Source organism: Stylophora pistillata, chromosome 6 (assembly GCF_964205215.1).
Source record: "Stylophora pistillata chromosome 6, jaStyPist1.2, whole genome shotgun sequence".
Lineage (NCBI taxonomy): Eukaryota > Metazoa > Cnidaria > Anthozoa > Scleractinia > Pocilloporidae > Stylophora > Stylophora pistillata.
In genome coordinates this window covers 5,188,875-5,212,829 of record NC_142524.1, presented here as the reverse complement: position 1 = coordinate 5,212,829, position 23,955 = coordinate 5,188,875, and the positions used below count along the sequence as shown (strand labels likewise).

General features: G+C 40.4%; 4 protein-coding genes and 1 pseudogene across 4 annotated transcripts; all 5 read right to left on the bottom strand.

Annotated features, from left to right (window-relative positions):
- Positions 1-4,182: 4,182 nt before the first annotated feature.
- Positions 4,183-7,322, bottom strand: LOC148727915 (uncharacterized). The gene has a single exon (XM_088763545.1). It carries the CDS (start codon positions 6,999-7,001, stop codon positions 6,210-6,212), a length of 792 nt encoding a protein of 263 aa, XP_088619671.1. The 5' UTR covers positions 7,002-7,322; the 3' UTR covers positions 4,183-6,209.
- Positions 7,323-8,446: 1,124 nt separating this feature from the next.
- LOC148727914 (uncharacterized) lies at positions 8,447-10,398 on the bottom strand (annotated as a pseudogene).
- Positions 10,399-10,526: 128 nt separating this feature from the next.
- On the bottom strand, positions 10,527-12,504 carry LOC148727913 (uncharacterized). Its single transcript, XM_088763546.1, has one exon. The coding sequence runs from the start codon at positions 11,854-11,856 to the stop codon at positions 11,074-11,076; it is 783 nt and encodes a 260-aa protein (XP_088619672.1). The 5' UTR covers positions 11,857-12,504; the 3' UTR covers positions 10,527-11,073.
- Positions 12,505-17,016: 4,512 nt separating this feature from the next.
- LOC111323190 (uncharacterized) lies at positions 17,017-18,855 on the bottom strand. Its single transcript, XM_022926494.2, has one exon. It carries the CDS (start codon positions 18,430-18,432, stop codon positions 17,641-17,643), a length of 792 nt encoding a protein of 263 aa, XP_022782229.2. The 5' UTR covers positions 18,433-18,855; the 3' UTR covers positions 17,017-17,640.
- A 138-nt stretch (positions 18,856-18,993) lies between these two features.
- LOC148727912 (uncharacterized) lies at positions 18,994-21,617 on the bottom strand (the record flags this gene model as incomplete). Its single annotated transcript, XM_088724894.1, has 2 exons — positions 18,994-20,787; positions 21,514-21,617. Coding segments are annotated over 2 exons (375 nt in total), but the record flags the coding sequence as incomplete, so codon positions are not given.
- Between the last annotated feature and the right edge of the window lie 2,338 nt (positions 21,618-23,955).

Genomic DNA, 23,955 nt, shown 5'->3' with positions numbered 1-23,955 from the left:
GTTTTAACAATTTCCTTCTTTTAAATCTTGACAAAACAAAACTCATCGTCTTTGGAAGTCAGCAATTGCTTGTCAAACTCCCGGACTTCAAAATATCCCTTCTAGGAAAAGATTGCGCTCTTGCATCTTCGGCCAAAGATCTTGGTGTTGTTCTCGATCCGTAACTTACGTTTGACGACCATGTTTTAAAAACTACCTCATCTTGCATGTCTAGCCTCCCACAAATTAGTTGGGTTAAACATGTTCTTGACCGTAACTAACTGGTGACAGTCATAAATGCCTTAGTCCTTAGCAAATTACTGTACTGTTCTACAGTGTGGTTGAACACCTCAACAAAAATATTCGTAGATTACAGTCTGTGCAGAATTTTGCCGCACGCATCATTACAGGAACCAAGAAATTCGAGCACCTAACCCCCGCACTAAGAGATCTTCGCTGGCTTCCAATTAAACAACAGCTGTTCTTCCGCGACGCTGTCGTGGCCTTTAAATGCATGAACGGTCAAGCCCCACATTACCTCTGCGACCAATTTACGACAAGAATCGCGGTCACCGGGCGCGTGACTCGAAGTTGCCAACTATTATACATTCCCTTGTATAGGTTGAGTGCCGGGCAGAGAACATTTTGCTATCGCAGGGCGCATATCTGGAACAATCTCGACAGTGCTCTTAAAACTTCAGAATCGATTTCTACCTTTAAATTTTATCTGAAGAACAAATTAATTCCTGAATTTTTCAATAGCACGTTGTAAGAGTGCTTTTAGTACCTTATTAGTATTTTAATTTATTGTAACTGTAACTTGAAATGTGCATGTTGTACAGTATGCAGTGATAGTATTTATTATGTGATTAATAATATACATGAAAAAATTTCTCAGTTCTGATTGGTTAAGATGAATGCAGTTTTCAGTTAATTCAGTGCAGAAGAGGGTTAATTCAGTGCAAAGAAAGAAACAAACCGGACATTCTGATTGGTCAAGGTCAATGTCAAGGTCAAAGTCAAGATCAATGTCAAGGTCAATGTCACTTGCAGGGTTTGAATAAATTATTTTTGCACGTGATGCGCGCGCTTTTTTGCTGCGAAGTTATGAGAAGCTACCTCGTATTTTTTCATGTATATTATTAATACATAATCACATGATTTTTTCGTGCAATTTGGAATAAATAAGCACTTGTAAATTTTTTCAAAGACCACAAATTGCACTCGCCCTACGGGCTCATGCAATTTTGTTAGTCTTTGAAAAAATTTACTTGTGCTTATTTAATCCAAATTGCACTCGAAATCATGTGATTACCTACACTAACTCTTAAGTAGCTATGTTTATATGGTTTTTAATTGCATTGTCACCGAAAAGCCCCACCAGGGGAGTGTTAGTAAACTATTGTCTTGTATTGTTAATTCATCCGTTGACTTGAACTAAATAGTAATTTTGTTTACACTATAAGCGTTTCGGTTAAAAACGAAAAAGTGCGGATTCGACAGGTACCCGAATGCTCTGATTGCAAATCTAATATAATCAAGCAGGCTTTCACGGTCTTTGTGGTTTGGCTGCTATCAACACACATTAGTGATCTCCTTCATCAGTATAAAATTCTAACGGTTTAGAATTTTCAGCGTTTGTGTACCAAGCACAAAAACTCGATATTTTGTCTTTCATGACTAGGTCTGGATCAAACGCACCTTGCAAATAAATCGAGTGAAATGAGCGCATGCTTTCAACACTTTCCAACTCAAAATATTTCCTTTGGACGTCGATACTTTTCGAGATGTCAAACCCGCAGCCGCACACATCTCTTCAATTTTTGACTGTAGCATCTGGTCGGCGGTTATATTTAGCGCATGCCTACTGGAATATTTATTTATTTAATCACTTTCACCAGAGTGTGGTGAGGGTCGCACAACAGAGCGAGGCTCCAAATTAAGTGCGCCCTATATCCCACCCATCCCACCCCAGGGGAGGACATCCATCACACAGTAATCTCGTGTGTGGGAAATTAACGTCTCCTACCCCAACCCTGCAGGAGACGGGACCTCCATTTATTCGTCCCTATCCGAGAAGACTAGAATATCTAACCATTTCTTGATGTTATAGAAAGGTAGCAAATTCTTCTCAATAAAGTGTGTTCATTTCCATCCGCCATCTTGGGTGTATGTTGTGTCTTTTCGGGGAACACTTTAGACCTCCTCTCGAAATAAAGTTTGCCTCGCAAACGTTCTGTCATTTCTGAGTTTTGCAGTTCACGATAAAGTTTTTCAAAGTAAGAAAAAAAGTGATCGCTGTAAGACAGGACAATTTTCCCCGCTGGTTTTAGGCTCCAAAACATGTTCTTGAATGCTTCTTCTTTCTCCTGAATACGTTGAAACACAAAGTTGGCCATGAAGTTTGCAGAGCTTCCTTCATGAAATGCGAGGTTTTTCACTTCTCTGTGTGATTCTCGAGCCACTTGAAGCCGATGGACATCAGGATCGACGGCAACAAATCTTCCATCTTGTCCTACGAGCTCGGCCAGATACACAGACAATTCTCCAGTACCACAGCCCAAATCTAAGATAACATCTCTAGGATGAATCTCTACATTGTTGATAAGTTCTTTTCCGTCTTCTCTTTGACGAACCACCCTTTGCTTGTAACTCAGGGCTGCTTGTTTGGAGTTGGACATTGTGCCCAACAAGGTAAAGTAAAAATCAAAAAAGTCAAGTTATGCAGGATGACCTTCTTACTAATAAGCCAATCAAATAGATCGCCTTTCTAACGAAGACAACCGCGGGTGTATAATAACAATGGTTTATAGTTGACAAGTCATCTCCACAATTTCTCAATACCAGTAGCCCCCGTTTCCCCCCCCCCCCCTTCCATCTCAACAATCTTTGACAGCTTTTGAAAGTTTTACTCTGTATGTGTAGCTATCTTTAAAATAGAGAGCGAGGAACGGGTGAAAGGAGAATAAGGAATAAGGAACGGGGAATGGGGACTGGGGAACGGGGACGGGGAAACGGGCACTAGGGAATGGGGAATGGGGCCTTAGGAACGGGGAACGAGGAACGAGGAAAAGGCAACGGAGAAAGGGGAATCTTTAAAATAGAGAATCTTTAAAATGAGGAATCTTTAAAATGAGGAATCTTTGAAATGGGGAAATCATTTAAAATGAAGAATCTTTAAAATAGAGAATCTTTAAAATGAGGAATCTTTAAAATGAGGAATCTTTAAAATGAGGAATCTTTGAAATGGGGAAATCATTTAAAATGGAGAATCTTTAAAATGGAGAATCTTTCAAGGCGAGAATCTTTAAAATGGGCTTTAAAAGCGGGAATCATTAAAATATAGAATCCTTAAAATGGAGAATCTTTAAAATAGGGAATCTTTAAAACAGGGAATCTTTTAAATAGGGAATCTTTAAAATAGGGAATCTTTAAATTAGGGAATATCTAAAAAAATGGAAAATTTAAAACAGGGAAACTTCAAAAGCGGGAATCTTTAAAACGAGGAATCTTTTAAAACGTGAAATGAAATCGACCAAATGTGTGAGCGGTCTGTGGGATAGTTGCTCCTTTTTTTACTCGAGTGAATCCAGTAAAATTCACGACTTTAAAGATTCACCATTTTAAAGATTCCCTATTTTAAAGATTCCTCGCTTAAAAGATCCCCACTTTTACAGATTTCTCATTTTAAAGATTCCCCACTCCCCACTCCCCACTCCCCTCTCTCCACGCCCCACTCCCCACGGTATCGGTTCAAAATGGACTGAACATTCATTAAATAAAATGTTTTTTTTTTAATAAATCCAATATACGGCATTCAAGATATCTGAACCACAACTCAGGAGAATACTGACTTGCATAATGTGGCTCACACCAGTTTTTTTCGTGGCCCTTGTCGAAAGCTTTTGAAAATTAAATTGATTGAGTTCTCGATGCTTGTTCAAGCGAACCGCCAATTCAAGTACATGGTCAGTATGCAAATGTAGATGGGCTCCTGATATGATTGTTACTTTATAACTGATCTGGGTGGCTATTCAGAAGTCTTTCGATCGGCCAATGGGTCCACAATTACAGTGAAGCAGGACCCGCCTGCTCCCAAGTTCATGTGTAATTTGGGAATATCGATTATATAACTGGTGACCTGATAGTGTTCAGTCCTCGAAGCTCGAGTGCAAATATTCATCATGTCCAACTCCAAACATCTTGGGAAATATGTGGAATTTATTTCTGCACTCCTTCTCTCTAAAAGCATACAGAGTCAAACTGAAATAGACAAAGTACAATCACTTTAGGCACTGTGTCGTAATGTCCCTGAACTAATTCAGACAGCAAATATGTTTTAATTGTACTTACAATTCTCTATTCCTTTCCCGAAGTAAACCTTGTATTCATGTTACGATTCTTGCTCTGTTCGTACTTAGAGACTATTAACGAGATAGCGTTCCCTCTGAAGTTTCGAAGTGCGTGTTCTCCCTTCTAGAGATATGTCTTTAGGGATGTTACATAACTGGACAGGGTTTAGAATAATTTCGTGCAAAACAGATGATATGTTCAGCTTTTTTTTATCTTGTCAAGCCATTTCACCATATAAGGGCAACAGGATGCGAGGATATGCCACGGTAATCAGTTACACCGTAAATCACGGCAAATACGGACCGAAAGCAGAGCAAGAAAATGGTCGCAATGAACGAGCCAAACTTTGTTCTTACCATTTTTCAAGCTTGACTTTGTAAGCAACGATATTTTATCAAAGCAGTATCACCTATCACATCTGTTTTGTCAATTGGTCTGTTTAAACACTTTTTAGATAAACTGGAAAGGTTATACCGATCGATCTAACACTCGCGGTGGGAAAATTACGTGATATTGATTATATGAACTTCATATATTCATTGCATCTGATTCATCATCACGGGTTTATTACGAATCAACTTAACGGCCTGCTCCCAGTTGGCTTGTTAGCTCAATTGGTAGAGCGCTGCACTAGTATCGCAGAGGTCAGTGGTTCGAATCCCGTACAGGCTTGATTTTTTTCAGGTCTGATTTTCGCTATTGCATAAATAGCTCTATCTACTGCGAAGGATCGTGCATCATACGTATATTGATTACATAACTAAGCAATTGTTCCATGAGCCCGCGTTGGATATGAGATGGTAAATAGCCAACGAGGCGCGAATCACCGATCTCGTATCCAACGCGGACGAATGAAATAATTGTTTCACTTAATTTCATTAAATCCTGAGCGTTTGGATATTTGGAGCTTTTTTCAGCTATGCAATGGTTGGTGCAATGCATTTCCATATAGGGTGACTCGGAATATATGTTGATAACCGGAGTTAACGGAACGAATTAGTAGACTAGAAATGCAAGATTCGGAGTTGAAAATTCGATAAATATGAACAATTCTTACACTACACATTTTGTGACTGAAAGCAAAGAAAACCCTTTTTTCTGGTGTCTGTCACAATTTTACTGCTTGTTCTTTAAAAGAGAAAGGCAATTTGATCTTTGATATGACAATGGAAAAGCTTACCAAACATCCCTCACCTAATTTTGTGTGTTTATCAATCCAAAATTTGAAGCGTATGCATTATTTACAAGTCATCACATCGCGAAATTCTTAGCTTTAGCCATCTATTGAAGTTACGAAGAGTTCTGACCTAACAACCCGAACTATAACTTAGCTTAATATACAGCCGATAATAAGCCCCATAGAACGAATGCATCTTCTTTCTTAGCTTAGAAGCTGAACTTTTTACCTATCAGTATAAAAGATTCGTGAGTAGCTACGTCAGTCAGCCATGAACTAATCGACTCCTGATTGTGGTGAAGAAACAAACTTGAACATACACCGAATGCAAATATGGCGTCCAATTTGAATTGCCATTGTTCTGGACTGACTAGCCTCGTCTTCACGTGGAAATACAAAAGGATTCTTACATGTGTGAGAGGCTAGTCAGTCCAGAACAATGGCAACTCAAACTGGACGCCATATTTGCATTCTGTGTATGTGAACAACCAGTTTCCCTGACCGTGACATTAATAATCTTGCGTTACCAGCTGCAGCTGATGAGAATTCAGATATTTTGCGCAATATATGCTAATCTACCATGCTGTGCACAGAAAACTATTTAACTGTAAGTTGAAATATCCCGGATTCGTCTGAAAACCTATTGACGTAAAATACGTTCTCCAATACGTGAAATCCTAAATTAAAGTGTAGCAGGTCGTCAAGTTGTTCCTGGTTTAGCTGCAATCAATACGCAATAGTAATCTCCTTCATCGGTAAACACCGTAAACGGTTTAGAATTTTCCCCGCTTGTGTACCGAGCACAAAAACTTGCTATCTTGTCTTTCGTGACTAGCTCTCGGTCAAACCTGCCTTGGTTAGTTGCCCAGACAAACGAGCACATGCTTTCAACACTTTCAAACTCAAAATCCTCCATCTCGACGTCGACACTTTTCCCGATGTCAAATCCCGCAGCCGAACACATTCTTTCAATCTCTGTCCTCCTTTCGTAAAAGCGTTTGTTTAGCATACGTTCCTTGCTTTCAGAGTTTTGAAGTTCTCGATAAATTTTATCGACGAAAGAGGGAAGGCGATCGCCGTAAGACAGCACAATTTTTCCTGCTGGTTTCAGGCTACAAAATATATTCTTGAAAGCTTGTTCTTTATCCTGAATCCAGTGAAACACAAAGTTAGAAAAGACCATGTCGTAAGTCTCTGAGCCCATTCCTGCGAAGTCAGCAGAGCTGCCTTCATGAAATGCAAGATTTTTTATTTCCCTGTGTGATTCTTGAGCCACTTCTACTCGATACCTGTCGGGATCAATGGCAACGACTCTTCCATCTTGTCCAACAAGCTCGGCCAGATACGCAGACAATTCTCCAGTACCGCAGCCCATATCTAAGATAACATCCCCGCGATGTATCTCTATATTATCGATCAGTTTTCTACCGTTCCCTCTTTGCCAAAGCGAGATTTGCTTGTAATTGTCCGCCACGTGTTTGGAGTTTGACATGATGAATATTTGCACTCGTCAGCTTCGAGGCTGAATCCTACACGTCACCAGTAATAATCGATATTCCCAAATTACACATGAACTTGGGAGCAGGCGGGTTCTGCTCCACTGTAATTGTGGACCTATTGGCCGATCGAAAGACTTCTGAATAGCCACCTGGATCAGTTATAAAGTAACAATCATATCAGGAGCCCATCTACATTTGCATACTGACCATGTATTTGAATTGGCGGTTCGCTTGAACAAGCATCGAGAACTCACATCAATTTAATTTTCACAAGTTTTCGACAAGGGCCACGAGAAAAACTGGTGTGAGCCATATTATGCAAGTCAATATTCTCCTGAGTTGTGGTTCAGATATCTTGAATGCCGTATATTGGATTTATTAAAAAAAAAATTTATTTAATGAAAGTTCAGTCCATTTTGAACCAATATGCATCGAAGCCCATACGGGTAACAATAACGCAACTGAGATACAATGAAATATATGAAGCTCAGATATTTTGTACTGCGGTATTAGATACATATGATGCACGATCCTCGCAGTAGATAGCGCTATTTAAGCAATAGCGAAAATCAGACCTGAAAAAAATCAGGCCTGTACGGGATTCGAACCACTGACCTCTGCGATACTAGTGCAGCGCTCTACCAATTGAGCTAACAAGCCAACTGGGAGCAGGCCGTTAAGTTGATTCGTAATAAGTTGATTCGTAATAAGTTGATTCGTTAAGTTGATACCGTACAGGCCTGATTTTTTTCAGGTCTGATTTTCGCTATTGCTTAAATAGCGCTATCTACTGCGAGGATCGTGCATCATATGTAATAACGCAACTATTCTTGAGTTTTTTAATCAGGGAGGAGGGAAAGGGGAACGGAGGGGGGGGAGGGGTGCACAAAGTTGGAAAAGATCATGTCGTAAGTCTCAGAGTCCGTTCCAGGGAAGCTGGCAGCGCTTCCTTCGTGATAAGCACGATTTTTTACTTTCCTGTGTGACTCTGTAGCCACTACTACTCGATAAATGTCGGGATCAACGTCAACGACTCCACCATCTTGTCCTACAAGCTCGGCAAAATTCGTAAACAATTCTCCAGTAATTCGTAAATGAGTTTTTTTTTTCTTCGCTCCCCATTTGAAATTTGCGAGATATTCTGGTAAATCTTTGCCACATGTTTGGAGTTGCACATTGTGAATATGTAACGAGTCAATCTTGTCACGTCACCATCCGTGATCGTTATTCCCGAATTGCGCACGTGGTAGGAAGCAGACAGGATCTTCCTTAACTAAACCTTTGGGACAGACTGACCAAAAGACTGCTTAACAACTGCCTGGTTCATATATCAGCGACTATAAATGAATTAACAAGCCGCAGTGGATAGTAAACATTGGAGCCTACCATTTGCATACTGACCATACGTCGATATTGGCGTTCCCTTGAACAAGCATCATCAAGAAGTGTCATTAATTTAATATTTATACGTTTTAGACAGGGAACATTATATAAAACTTGATGAGGACCACAATGCAGGTTGATATTCTTTGGAGTTGTAGCCCAGATTTAATGATTGCCGTAAATCATTTGAAAGCATTTCTAAAAAACATGTATTAAATTAAAATTCATGTTAGGAATTCGACGCGCATCCAAGCCCAAAGGAATAACGATAAAACTACTGTTCTGGATCTTTTTTTTGTCAGGGAGACGGGAGTAGGGGGGAGGCGGGCAGAGGGTCTTATGGGAGACTTGAGGTTCTTTACCGATTTATAATTTCAAATGTGGCTCAAAATAGTTTCGGTAAACAAAGCAAAGAGTGAAAAAATCTGCGAATGACTGTAAAATCTCACACAGGATAAAGCCTTACTAACAAATCCACACGTCACGCAATTCTTTGTGTTAGCTTATACTCCGTGAGGTGACCCTGAGGCTACAAATCGTTGCGAACTTCAACCCAAAGAATAATTTAGCTAAATATATAGCCGATGATAAGGCCTTTATAGCACGTGTTCCTTAGATTAGAAGCCGAGCTATTTCCTTATCGGTCTAAATGTTTCGTGAGGTCACACGTAAATCAGCCATAAACTAATGCGCTCCTAACGAGGAAATTTCTTCAGCCTGCTTGCTATCCTAGCGAAGAAACGAAAGAATATGGAAAGTTCGGGTCACGTTATTGGTGACCGGATTTAGCTGCAATCAATACATGGTAATAATCTCCTTCATCAGTAAACACCGTAAACGGTTTAGAATTTTCTCCACTTGTGTACGGAGCACAAAAACGTGTTATCTTGTTCGTGGCTAGCTCTGGATCAAACCTGCCTTGGTGAGTTGCCCAAACGAACGAGCACATGCTTTGAACATTTTCAAACTCCAATTTCTCCCTCTCCACGTGGACACTTTTCACGATGTCAAATCCTGCAAAGGAAAACAACTTTTCAACTTTTGTTTTCCTCCCCAAATAAAGTTTACTTAGCGTACGTTCCATACTGTCAGAGTTTTGAAGTTCACGATGAATTTTATCGAAGAAAGAAGGTAAGCTATCGCTGTAAGACATCACAATTTTTCTCGCTGGTTTCAGGCTACAAAAGATACTCTTGAAAGCGTCTTCTTTACTCTTGAATCCAGTGAAACACAAAGTTGCAGAAGACCATGTTATAAGTCGCTGAGCCCATTCCTGCGAAGTCTGCAAAGCTTCCTTCATGAAATGTAAGATTGTTTACTTCCCTATGTGATTCAGTTCTCGATCCACTTCTAGTCGATAACTGTCGGGATCAAAGGAAACGACTCCTCCAGCTTCTCGTACAAGCTCAGCCAGATATGCAGACAATTCTCCAGTACCGCAGCCCAGCCAAATCTAGGTTAACATCTCCGCGTTGTATCTCTATATTATCAATCAGTTTTTTCCCGTTCCCTCTTTGCCAGACGTGTCGTACTACACTGTAATTGTGGACAAATTGACCGATCGACTGAAAGCCCGTTGAATAGCCACCCGGATCAGTTATGAAGTAACAGTCACACTTAAAGTAACCATTAGGAACCCATGCATTTGCATACTGACCACGTCTTTGAATTGGCGGTTCGCTTGAACAAGTATCAAAAACCCACATTGATTTAATTTTCATAACTTTTAGACAAGGACCATGATTTAAAACTTGTTGATGACCATGCACATTATGCAAGTCAATATTCTTCTGAGTTGTAGTTCAGATTTCTGAAAAATCAATATATTTAATGAAAATTCAGTCCATTTTGAACCGATATGCATCGAAACCCAAAGGAATAACAATAACGCTATTATTCTTGAGTTTTTTTAATCAGGGAGGGGGAAAGGGGAACGGGGGGGCAAAGAGGGTGTTATCTGTGGCGACGAAACAAAAGAATATGGGAAGTTTGGACTGTCGAGTTAGTACATACTTTTAACATTTTTGAACTTAAGTCCTGCATCTTGATTTCGACACTTTTCACGATGTCATGTCTGTCCTCCTTTCATAAAAACGTTTATTTAACATACGTTCCATGTTTTCTGGGTTTTGAAGTTCACAGTCGTCCGGTTTGTTAATTCCTCGTATGATTACAGATAGAACTGGTTCCCACTCAGTCCTATTCACCATTACATGTCAATCCAAAATCATGTACCCTCATTCAGAAAAAGTTCTTGAACCCGTTTTAATGACACGAAACGTCACAGGGAACCAGGAAAACAGAAAAACAAACTTTGCGTGACTGTGGAAACGGTCAATATTCGAAAATGTTTCTCTAGTACTCCATACTAATGTAAAGAGATTGTTAGTCCCAAAAACAATTCTCGGTTTCGTGAGTGCTTTTGTTTTCCTATCTAACATCTATATGCGTAATAAAGGGGTAGTTATGCGGAAATCTTGCCTTTCATACTCGATGTTTTTAAGACCCAACGCCCCTGTGGTAACATCGCAGAAGTTAAAAAGAAAATGCACATCGATGACGAATTTTTTAAACCACAAAATTTTAGTTGAGAGCAAGACATTCCGGGTTTGACAGGAACCCGAGCACTTATACAAGCTTCACAAACAAACGTAATCGTGGTCCAACAGGCAATCACACTCACTAAGTTTTGGCTGCAATCAGTATACAGTAATAATCTCCTTCATCAGTGTACAATGTTAACGGTTTAGAATTTTCCCCGCTTGTGTATCGAGCACAAAAACTCGATACTCTTTCTTTCGTGACTAGCTCTGGATCAAACCTCCCTTGGTTGGTTGCACTTATAAAGGAGCACATACTTTCAACATTTTCGAACTCAAAATCCTCCATCTTAGCTTCGACACTTTTCATGATGTCAAATCCTGCCGACGAACACAACTCTTCAATTTTTGTTTTCCCATCGAAATAGTGTTTACTAAGCATACGTTCCATACTTTCAGAGTTTTGAAGTTCACGATAAATCTTATCGAGGAAAGAAGGTAAGTGATCGCCGTAAGACATCACAATTTTTCCTGCTGGTTTCAGGCTACAAAACATATTCTTGAAAGCTTCTTTATCCTGAATCCAGTGAAGCACAAAGTTGCAGAAGACCATGTCGTAAGTTTCTGAGTCCATTCCCGGGAAGCTGGCAGAGCTTCCTTCATGAAATGCAAGATTTTTTACTTCCCTGTGTGTTTCTCGAGCCACTTCTAATCGATAACTGTCAGGATCAACGGCAACAACTCTTCCATCTTGTCCTACGAGGTTGGCTATATACGCCGAAATTTCTCCAGTACCGCAGCCCAGATCTAAGATAACATCTCCGCACTGTATCTCTACATTATTCTGAATCAATATTTTTCCACTCCCTCTTTGAAAAAGCGAGAATTGTTTGTAACTCTCGGCCACTTGTTTTGAGTTAGACATTGCGAAAATTTTCTTTGAATTCAGACTAATGATCCATGTTACTTCTGTAGTATTCCCGAATAGCACATGCAATGAGGCGCAGATGGGTCGTACTCGACTTTATTATCCAACTACACCTGGACGAGTACAAATAACGCCATAGACGAGTACAAGTACCACGCGGTACTTGTACTCGTCTATTGTAGAGTACCGGTTAAACAAGTTTTCTCGCATCGCGCAAGCGAAGAATTGGATTGTAGTTACGAAAAAAAACAAACAAACGGCGGACAATTTGAATCATATTTCCGACGACGAAGAGTCACAATTGCTGGCAAATATAGATCCAATTTCATTAGATGAATCGAACGAAGAAAAACAGTTTGACGACCAGAAAATTTCTTCATTTAATGAAGAAAATAGAAACAGCAACACAACTTGAACGCGCCAATTCCGTTCCGCTTCGCATACTTCTGTCACGCACTCCCCGTAAATAAATATCCGCGAAATTTGCCCGCACTGAAATAACAGTTTGGCCTGTTGGATAATAAATAACTTATTAGACGTTTTGTTGTGTAGTATCGCTGAGTATTTTTACTCGTTATTTGTATTTTGACGAGCCCGTAGGGCTCGTCAAAATACGGCACAACTCGTAAAAATACCCAGCGATACTACACAACAAAACGTCCAATAAGATGCATTTGTGAGAATGGTTTTCAAGTGACGTCACAACATATGCTAATTAAGCGTCCGCCACACTGGTGTCGCAGAAGCTTATTAGCATATGTCAAAATGCGGTGCTCTGGTGCGTGACTCTTTAAAATATGTCGCAAGATTTGGAAAAAAATTTTGATAAAACATCACAAAGGAAGAAAAAAAAGATATTTGCAATATACCTTTAAGTGACTATGTAAAAAGACAAGAGCCACATGTTCAACAAAGATATTTAGAAAAAATGTCACTCGTGGGGATCGATCCCGCTCAGATCTACAATGTTTACCACCCATAGTAGCTAGAGATCTTCTGTGCCATTTAGTTATCGATACGAGTTATCATACAAAGAAACAGTTCAAAGCTTTCAAAAGCTTGGAGGCCTACAACCAGATGGTCTCGGGTTTTACTTCCAGTGTTCAAGGGAAAGTCATAGGTAAAAAAATTCGTGGTGATCGGAAAGGTGAGACATTCTCAACGAAGGAATGAGCGACCAATTGCAGTTTGGATTATTACTTATTAGGAGGGAAACGTGTTATCAGCCCACTGCCTTGGTTGTGAAGCTGGTCTAGCTCTATCTTCAAAACCGAGTAGTCCGCTTGATGAATTTCTCCAAGTTTAATGTTCACGCTGTTCCACTTTTTATCTCTACCAATATTCTGCCTTTACCTTTAATCTACTTTAAAAATTTACTCTATCTTAATGCATGATGTCTATAATAAAGTCGTGCTATCTAACATTTCTGCTCTCTTTAGACCCATTAAAGATGCTCATCATTATAACACACGATCTTCTACCGCTGGTAACTTCTATATAAACTACTCTGGACTAAATCACTATAAGAATTCTTTTTCCTCTATGGGCGCAAAAAGTTGGAGCTGTATTCCTGATGTTTTGAGACAGCTCTCAAAATATAGTTTCAAGAAAAAATAACCGAATCCTTACTTCAGATCCTTCTGAACCAGGACTCTTATCCTGATATTGATACATTAATAAATGAAATGACAAGAAACTAGATTTCGTTAAAATAAAGAGTATTTTGAGCTTTTCCTGTTTTTAATTGTGCTCGTGGCTTCGTAATTAATATACCTATATTTTTTTATTCACTTTTGTAATTGACATCTGTACCTTTGTAATTGTTATTTATTTTTTTGTCATTAGAAAAATATTATATTAATATGTAATTGATACGTTTCCCATACTACCTGCCTCGATTAGCTTCGCTATATTGCAGGTAGTCTTAATTTGTAAGTTAAATTGTGATTATAAATAAAGATGTTGTTGTTGTTGTTGTTGTTGTAGACTGACATCGATTTTCTTTCGTTTCTCAGCTGCCTCGCGTTCTTGACGCTCGAGTGATCTTTTACGGCGGTCCTTCGCTCGTTTAGCTCTTGCCTCTTTAATATCGTGGTTTTCCTGTCGATATTTTGTCTTCCCTAGATTCAAAGTAGGAACCCAATCGGCGTTGTACTTATCCCAGGGTTTTGCGGATTGTACGTCCTGACACGACGTGTCGTCCACAGACTCTTTCATTACTGAGGACATCCTTCGAAGTGATGTCGTCGCGGCTGATGGCGGCGATTCATCTTTCTCTTCGTTCTCTGCTTAACTCTTCTGCTTTTTCTCTTTGGTTAGTGACTACTACTGGAATCCTAGAAAACCCTTTACCTTTCGTCTGTCCACTATGATGAAAACAATCAACCATAATACAGTGAACCATGATGAAAAATACTTCTAAAGCTTTGATAATTTACGCGAAATGTTTGAATTATACGACACCAATATGGCAGCGTAGCAACCGTTGTTAAGGTATATGTCACCTGGGTCATATGAGGTAACAAACCCCGGCGGATGATAAACATTCGGAGCCCATACATTTGCATACTGAAAGCGGAACTTAATCGTAGCCAAGCTAAAACAAATAACAATACAGCTACTAAGCTTGAGATTTTTTACTATCAGGGAGGAGGGGGGGGGGGGGGAAGAGCGAGTGGAGCAGATGGTCTTTTTGTAAACTTGCCATCCTTAACCGGCTTATCACTTTTCAGGTAACTCAAAATTGTTTCGGTAACGGATACAAACTAAAAAAAACCGCAAATGACTATTATGTCCCTAACAGAGGAGGAAGCATTCCTGACAAATCAACGCATCCCGCCAATCTTTGCTCGAGCTGCATACTGCGGTTTCAAATTTTTTAGAACAAAGGCTAAGCTTGCCATATAGCATCCATCTTGTTCCACGAACTCGGTCAGAAACACAGACAGTTCTCCACTACTGCAGCTCAGATCCCAAATAACATCTCTGCGATGTATCTCTCTATTATCGATCAGTTCTTTTCTTTTCCCTCTTTGAACAAACGAGATTGGCTTGCAATTGTCTGCCACGTGTTTGGAGTAGGACATTGTGAATATTTGCACTCAAGCCTCGAGAACTGAATTGAGCCACGTCACCAGCTGTAATCGATAATTCCCGAATTGCGCATTTGATAGGGAGCAGACGGGTCGTATAAAACTAATTCACCGAAGAATTGCCGAATAATGTCGACTTCGAGTCGAATATATACGCCCCCTATGAGAAATACTATCCATTGCCGTTCCATTGGGAGGTTTTTGACTCCGCCCGAAACACCAGTGGGAGATCATAGCTACAGTCAGTTTTAAATGATATATACAGCTGGGTATCATCAGTGTAGAAATGATACCGTAACTTGTGGAACTTAATGATGTCGGCAATGGGTGATGTGTACAGGAGATAGAGAAGAGGGCCCAGAACAGATCCCTGAGGTACGCCACGTTCCAAAGAGCGCAGTGTTTAATTTACTTGCAGTCATTGACTTGTGCGAACTGCTTGCGAGACGTCAGGTAGGATTTAAACCAGCAAGTACAGTACCCTTAACTCCAAAACGATCTTGCGGTCTTGATAGCAATATCGAGTGGTCTACTGTGTCGAAGGCTGCAGACAGATCCAATGAAGAAGTAAGACATACTCGTTATTGTCCATTGCGCGCAAGATGTCGTTTTAGACCTTCACTAGAGCTGTTTCCGGGGAATGGAAGTTCTTGTATGCCGACTGGAACCCCTCGTCCAGGTAGTGCGACATAACGTGATCTGTGAGTTGTATGGCAGCTGCCTTTTTAACAAGATTTGATATTGCTTTTGGTTCGAATCGGGCGAAAATTTTGAAACTGTTCAGAGTCAGCGTCAGTTTTCTTCAGCATGGGGGATAGTGTAGCAACCTTCAGATCATCGGGCATAGTACCAGTCGATAAGGACAAGTTGATGATCTTCGTAATGGTAGGGAGTTATACTGTGAAACAGCCTTTCAAAACTGCTGCAGGTTGACGATCAAGTTTACAAGAGTTAGAAAACAGTTTCTTTGAAAACCTTTCTTGCTTCCTTCTGGGTAACCTCCGGCAAACTTGCAAAATTCTACACTACGAACTGTCATATGGGAAAAGAAGACCTGAGACGTACTCTCCTTTCCACAAGCCCATGATTTATTTTGTCAATCTTGCTGGTGAAAAGTCAGCAAATGAATTTGCTAGGCCAGTGCTATCGGAAGAGGGAAGATAGCGCTCATCAGGTGTTTTTAGCAAAATCTTACTAACAGTCTTAAATAATATCTTCTGATCTGATGAATGTTCATTGATGATGTCGGTGTATTTGTTGACTTAAGTGAATCGATCAGATTGTTAACAACGTTGGATTGATGAACATATTGCTCGCGATCACATCGTAGCCGTTGATCGCCACTTCCGTTCTAACCGCCTTTGGATGTTTTTCTGAACTACCACTTCCGGTTTATACCAGGACGCGTGAGGTCGTAATGTCACTTTTTTAAAGGGGTGTAGGGGTGTAAGAGGGATCTCAATACGTTATCATATTGATCCACAAGGGAAGTGAGTTTAGTGGCTTGATCCTGTAGCGGAGAAGAACTCGAGATATCTTCACAGAAGGAGTCAGTATCCAAGGAGCGTAGTTTCCGATGGTTCACCTTTTTCTTCTTAAAGTGTGGTATTTGTACCGCAAGTTACAATGAACCTTGCAGTGATCAGAAATTACAAGGTCATTACTTTTAATTTCAATGATGAGACGATCGCCTGATTTGGAAATGACGAGATCCAGGCTGTGTCCGTTGGCGTGGGTTGCTCCAGTGACATGTTGTTTTAGGTTGCATGATTTAAGAATTTCGTTAAAGCGATTTGCAGGGACGGAGGGGTCATCGACATGAAAATTGAAGTCTCCAGAGATTAATAAGTAACCAGTGGATTCCACTAGAACTAGTAGCTCCAGTAACCGTGAGAATTCTTCAAGAATTGGTATACTAGAGGTGTTATCAGGAGGGCGATAGATGAGCAGAAATCTAATGAGTTCGAGTCAACCGTCAAATGGCCAAAATATCAACCGCAACTGTCAAAAACGCAATATTGTTACCGTCAACCGTCGAAAAAGCAAGCTATTGTTAGCCGTCAAATGTCTTAGATATCCTGCTTTATTAATGTATCTATTCAAACATGGAATCAAATATGTTCAAATATGGAAAGCTTATACCGGTCGATCTAACACTCGCTGTGATAAAATCACGTGATACTGATTACGTGAATAAGCCCGCGTTGGATATGAGATGGTAAATAGCCAATTAACGAGGTGCGAATCACTGAGTTGGCTTTAACCAATCTCGTATCCAACGCGGACGAAAGGAATAATTGTTTCCCTGAATTTCATGAAATCCTGAGCGTTTGGATATTTCGAGCTTTTTTCAGCTCTGCAATAGTTGGTGCAATGCATTTCCATATAAGATGACTCGGAATATATGCTGATAACCGGAGTTAAGAGAACCAATCGGAAGACTAGAAAGAAACAAAAGAACATGTGAACAACCAGTTTCCCTGACCGTGACATTAATCATCTTGCGTTACCAGCTGCAGCTGATGAGAATTCAGATGTTTTGCGCAATATATGCTAATCTACCATGCTGTGCACAGAAAACTATTCAAATGTACGATGAAACATCCCAGATTCGTCTGAAAACCTATTGAGGTAAAACATGTACACGTTTTCCAATACGTGAAATCCTAAATTAAAGTCTAAAAGGTCGTCAAGTTTTTCCTGGTTTAGCTGCAATCAATACGCAATAATAATCTCCTTCATTGGTAAACACCGTGAACGGTTTAGAATTTTCCCCGCTTGTGTACCGAGCACAAAAACTTGCTATCTTGTCTTTCGTGACTAGCTCTCGATCAAACCTGCCTTGGTTAGTTGCCCAGACATACGAGCACATGCTTTCAACACTTTCAAACTCCAAATCCTCCATCTTGATGTCGACACTTTTCACGATGTCAAATCCCGCAGCCGAACACATCTCTTCAATCTTTGTCCTCCTTTCGTAAAAGCGTTTGTTTAGCATACGTTCCTTGCTTTCAGAGTTTTGAAGTTCTCGATAAATTTTATCGACGAAAGAGGGAAGGCGATCGCCGTAAGACAGCACAATTTTTCCTGCTGGTTTCAGGCTACAAAACATATTCTTGAGAGCTTCTTCTTTATCCTGAATCCAGTGAAACACAAAGTTAGAAAAGACCATGTCGTAAGTCTCTGAGCCCATTCCTGCAAAGTCTGCAGAGCTGCCTTCATGAAATGCAAGATTTTTTATTTCTCTGTGTGATTCTTGAGCCACTTCTACTCGATACCTGTCGGGATCAATGGCAACGACTCTTCCATCTTCTCCTACAAGCTCGGCCAGATACGCAGACAATTCTCCAGTACCGCAGCCCATATCTAAGATAACATCTCCGCGATGTATCTCTATATTATCGATCAGTTTTTTTCCGTTCCCTCTTTGCCAAAGCGAGATTTGCTTGTAATTGTCCGCCACGTGTTTGGAGTTTGACATGATGAATATTTGCACTCGAGCTTCGAGGACTGAACCCTATCACGTCACCAGTAATAATCGATATTCCCAAATTACACATGAACTTGGGAGCAGGCGGGTTCTGCTCCACTGTAATTGTGGACCTATTGACCGATCGAAAGACTTCTGAATAGCCACCTGGATCAGATTTAAAGTAACAACTTTTGCATATTAGGAACCCATCTTCATTTGCATACTGACTATGTATTTGAATTGGCGGTTCGCTTTAACAAGCATCGAGAACTCACATCAATTTAATTTTCACACTTTCGCTCCGACGAAGGGCTAAAGCTCGAAACGTCAGCTTTTGTAATCATTACGGTGGCCAATTTACCATTTCAACTTTGTTGATATATCCAAATTATTTCGTTTTTCCCACCGACGCAGCCCCAAACAGTTTCTTTCGAAACTTTCCGCCTTTATTCATTTTTAATTTTCAAAAGCTTTCTACAAGGGCCACGAGAAAAACTGGTGTGAGCCACATTATGCAAGTTAATATTTTCCTGAGTTGTGGTTTAGATATCTTGAATGCCGTATACTGGATTTATTAAAAAAAAAAAAACATTTTATTTAATGAAAATTCAGTCCATTTTGAACCGATACGCATCGAAGCCCATACGAGTAACGATAACGCAACTATTCTTGAATTTTTTTTTAATCAGGGAGGAGAGAAACGGGAACGGGGCGGGGGAGGGGTGCACAAAGCTGGAAAAGACCATGTCGTAAGTTTCAGAGTCCGTTCCAGAAAAGCTGGCAGCGCTTCCTTCGTGATAAGCAAGATTTTTTACTTTCCTGTGTGACTCTCTAGCCACTACTACTCGATAAGTGTCGGGATCAACGGCAACGACTCGACCATCTTGTCCTTCGAGCTCGGCAAAATTCGTAGACAATTCTTCAGTACTTCATAAATCAGCGGTTTTCGGTTTTTTTTTTTCGCTCCCCATTTGAAATTTGCGAGATTTGCTGGTAAACCTTTGCCACATGTTTGGAGTTGAACATTGTGAATATTGAACGAGTCAATCTTGTCACGTCACCATCTGTGATCGTTATTCCCGAATTGCGCATGTGGTAGGAAGCAGACGGGATCTTCCTTAACTAAACCTTTGGGACAGACTGACTAAAAGACTGCTGAACAGTCGCCTGGTTCATATATCAGCGACCATAAATGAATTAACAAGCCGCACCGGATAGTAAACATTGGAGCCTAACATTTGCATACTGACCATACGTCGATATTGGCGTTCCCTTGAACAAGCATCATCAAGAAGCGTCATTAATTTAATATTTATACGTTTTAGACAGGGAACATAAAATAAAACTTGATGAGGACCATGATGCAGGTGAACATTCTTTGAAGTTGTAGCCCAGATTTAGTGAATGCCGCAAATCATTTGAAAGCATTTCTAGAAAACATGTATTAAATTAAAATTCATGTTAGGAATTCGACACGCATCCAAGCCCAAAGGAATAACGATAAAGCTACTATTCTTGATATTTTTTTATTTGTTGTCAGGGAGACGTGGGTTGGGGGGGGAGGTGGGCAGAGGGTCTTATGGGAGACTTGAAGTTCTTTACTGGGAGACGGGGGAGGGGAGGGTGAGTGGGAAAAGGGTCTTATCGGAGATTTAAAGTTCTTTACCGGTTTATAATTTCAAATGTGGCTCAAAATAGTTTCGGTAAACAAAGCAAAAACTTAAAAAATCTGCAAATGATTGTTATGTCTCACACACACAGGATGAAGCCTTACTAACAAATCCACACGTCACGCGATTCTTTGCGTTAGCTTATACTTCGTGAGGTGACCCTGAGGTTACAAATTGTTGCGACCTGACAACCCAAAGAATAATTTAGCTAAATATAAAGCCGATGATAAGGCCTTTAAAGCACGTGTTCCTCCTTAGATTAGAAGCCGAGCTATTTCCTTATCGGTCTAAATGATTCGTGAGGCCACACGTAAATCAACCATGAACTAATGCTCTCCTAGCGAGGAAATTTCTTCAGCCTACCCGCCATCCTAGCGAAGAAACGAAAGAATATGGAAAGTTCGGGTCACATTATTGGTGACCTTATTTAGCTGCAATCAGTACATGATAATAATCTCCTTCATCAGTAAACACCGTAAACGGTTTAGAATTTTCTCCACTTGTGTACCGAGCACAAAAACTTGCTATCTTGTCTTTCGTGGCTAGCTCTGGATCAAACCTGCCTTGATGTGTTGCCCAAACGAACGAGCACACGCTTTCAACGTTTTCAAACTCCAAGTTCTCCCTCTTGACGTCGACACTTTTCACGAAGTCAAATTCTGCAAATGAAAACAACTCTTCAACTTTAGTTTTCCTCCCCAAATAAAGTTTACTTAGTATACGTTCCATACTTTCAGAATTTTAAAGTTCACGATGAATTTTATCGAAGAAAGAAGGTACGCTATCGCTGTAAGACATCACATTTTTTCCCGCTGGTTTCAGGCTACAAAATATATTCTTATATGTGCACGATCCTTCGCAGTAAAGCACTATTTAAGCAATAGTGAAAATCAGACCTGAAAAAAACTCAGGCCTGTACGGGATTCGAACCATTTGATGGCCTGCTCCCAGTTGGCTTGTTAGCTCAATTGGTAGAGCGCTGCACTAGTATCGCAGAGGTCAGTGGTTCGAATCACGTACAGGCCTGAGTTTTTTTCAGGTCTGATTTTCACTATTGCTTAAATAGTGCTTTACTGCGAAGGATCGTGCACATATACGTTTCATAACCGCAGTTCATATATATGTATTTCATATGTTTGTTGTTTGATTTATCATCTACGGGTTTATGTCGAATTAATTTGATGGCCTGCTCCCAGTAGGCTTGTTAGCTCAATTGGTAGAGCGCTGCACTAGTATCGCAGAGGTCAGTGGTTCGAATCCCGTACAGGCCTGAGTTTTTTTCAGGTCTGATTTTCACTATTGCTTAAATAGTGCTTTACTGCGAAGGATCGTGCACATATACGTTTCATAACCGCAGTTCATATATATGTATTTCATATGTTTGTTGTTTAAAATATATTCTTGAAAGCATTTTCTTTACTCTTGAATCCAGTGAAACAAAAAGTTGCAGAAGACCATGTCATAAGTCTCTGAGCCCATTCCTGCGAAGTCTGCAGAGCTTCCTTCATCAGTGAAATGCAAGATTTTTTACTTCCCTGTGTGATTCAGTTCTCGATCCACTTCTACTCGATATTAGTCTCCCTCGCAGCCGTTTTTAGTCTCGTCACGCAACGCTTCTCTTTGTGGGGAGAAGCGTTGCGTGACGAGACTAAAGACGGCTGCGAGGGAGACTAGGGCGAATTTCGCGGATATTTATTTACGGGGAGTGCGTGACAGAAGTATGCGAAGCGGAACGGAATAGCGCTTTATACTATTACTAAAAATAGATTTTGTTACGTGATAACCTATGAGACCCCCGCACAGACTCAGACAAACAAAACGACAGAAAATTTCGTCAAAAAATGACTTGGCGTTCTAAAAGGAAGCGGCATGGTTGGTACCAAACACTGTTGTTGGGGTGAGTGTAAGACAGACTCAAGATATGCAGATAAATGGCCAAAATCACTCAAAGAGTGAAAGGAATCAGGGAAGAAAGTATTCATTCCTTTCCCTAAACCTTCGCGAGACATGGCAAAGTGCAAGCGTTGGCTAGTGGCTTGTTCGCGTGAGTTTTTTACGGAGAAAAAGAAACACTTAAGTTATATTTGTCCTCTTCACTGGCCCGGCGAAAAAGGTCTAACAGCCGAATTTCCCGATCCACTGAAGGCAAATCTAAGACCAGCGCAAGTAAGTTGAGCACATGCTCCTAAGAGGAAAGCACCGAAAGAAAGAGAAAATTCAGCGTTAAAGAAACAGAAATTATTCAATGACAACTGCATGAACATTAACTACATAAACTACATGAACTGGCATTTAATAGAAACACAACCAGTATTGAGCGAAATACACAAAAATCCGCCGCTCGTATCTTACAAAAGAGGGCGATCGCTCAAAGACATACTCGTGAGGGCCAAACTTTGAATAGGCTATTCTACACACGCGCTGGGGAGTCGTGTAGGCCTGTCAACCCCCTTTTTACATTGTTTACATCAGAATTTTCTTGAAAAACTTTGGCAGCAAACCATTTTCCATGATCGATTGCCGGATCAAGGGTGTGATAATTCCCGCATCTCACACAGTCTGTACAAGATCTTCTCGTTTACCGCTTAATTTTAAGCCCCTACATTTTAACCACCGTTTTAGCTGGTCTACAATGTATTCTTCCGGTTCTCTTTCAAATTTGGAGCCAGGAACGCCGTCCTCTTCGGTCAGAACTGTAAGAGAATAAGCGAACTACTCGCCATTTCCCTTGTAGCTCTCAAAGAAGTGGAGTTTGTTTGTCTGAGTCACGCGGGGGTCTAAAATTTCATGACGTCATTAGTATAAAGCGCTATTGGCGCATTGTTGTGTTGCTGTTTCTATTTTCTTCCTTAAATGAAGAAATTTTCTGGTCGTCAAACTGTTTTCCTTCGTTCGATTCATCTAATGAACTTGGATCTAAATTTGCCAGCCATTGTGACTCTTCGTCGTCGGAAATATGATTCAAATTGTCCGCCGTCTGTTTGTTTTTTTTTTCGTAACTACAATCCAATTCTTTGCTTGCGCGATGCGAGAAAACCTGTTTAACCGGTATTCTACAATAGACGAGTACAAATACCGCGTGATATTTGTACTCGTCTATGGCGTTATTTATACTCGTCCAGGTGTAGTTGGATAATAAAGTCGAGTACGACCCATCTGCGCACAGGCAGCCCAAGTTCACTACTTAGAAAAGCGGACGTGACTCTTACCGTGTTGCGCAACATTTTACATTTATAAAGGTTTGTACGGGATGTTATCGGTTTGCCTTAAAAGAGAGGAAAAAATGTCTCGTTTTGAAATAAAATGGGCTTACCTTATTGCCTTGTTGTTTTCTTTGTTGATTCCTAGCGTCTCAGGCCATTTTGAAGCGTTTTCGGCGAGTTAGCGATAACATCCCATACAAACCTTTATAAATATAAAACGTTGCGCAACACGGTAAGAGTCACGTCCGCTTTTCTAGTAGTGAGCTTGGGTTGCCTGTGGTGAGCTTCACAGGTTTTTACACCGAGGATCACAGGCAGCCCAAGCTCACTACTAGAAAAGCGGACGGGACTCTTACCGTGTTGCGCAACGTTTTATATTTATATAGGTTTGCATGAGATGTTATCGGTTTGCCTTAAAAGAGAGAAAAAAAATGTCTTGTTTTGAAATAAAATGGGCTTACGTTATTGCCTTGTTGTTTTCTTTGTTGATTCCTAGCGTCTCAGGCCATTTTGAAGCGTTTTCGGCGAGTTAGCGCTATGTCGGTGTTCAACTGTTGAACTTCCCTGAAGACGTGAACCGTCCCAGATCACCGCACATAACCTTCGTAACAAGGACCCAAAGGTCTGTTGGTACATCTTCGTGCCGCATGCAGATCTTC

Bases quoted from the DNA above. Each gene is read 5' to 3' on its own strand.
- LOC148727915 (XM_088763545.1), bottom strand. From the start codon at position 7,001: ATGTCAAACTCCAAACACGTGGCGGACAATTACAAGCAAATCTCGCTT.
- LOC148727913 (XM_088763546.1), bottom strand. From the start codon at position 11,856: ATGTCTAACTCAAAACAAGTGGCCGAGAGTTACAAACAATTCTCGCTT.
- LOC111323190 (XM_022926494.2), bottom strand. From the start codon at position 18,432: ATGTCAAACTCCAAACACGTGGCGGACAATTACAAGCAAATCTCGCTT.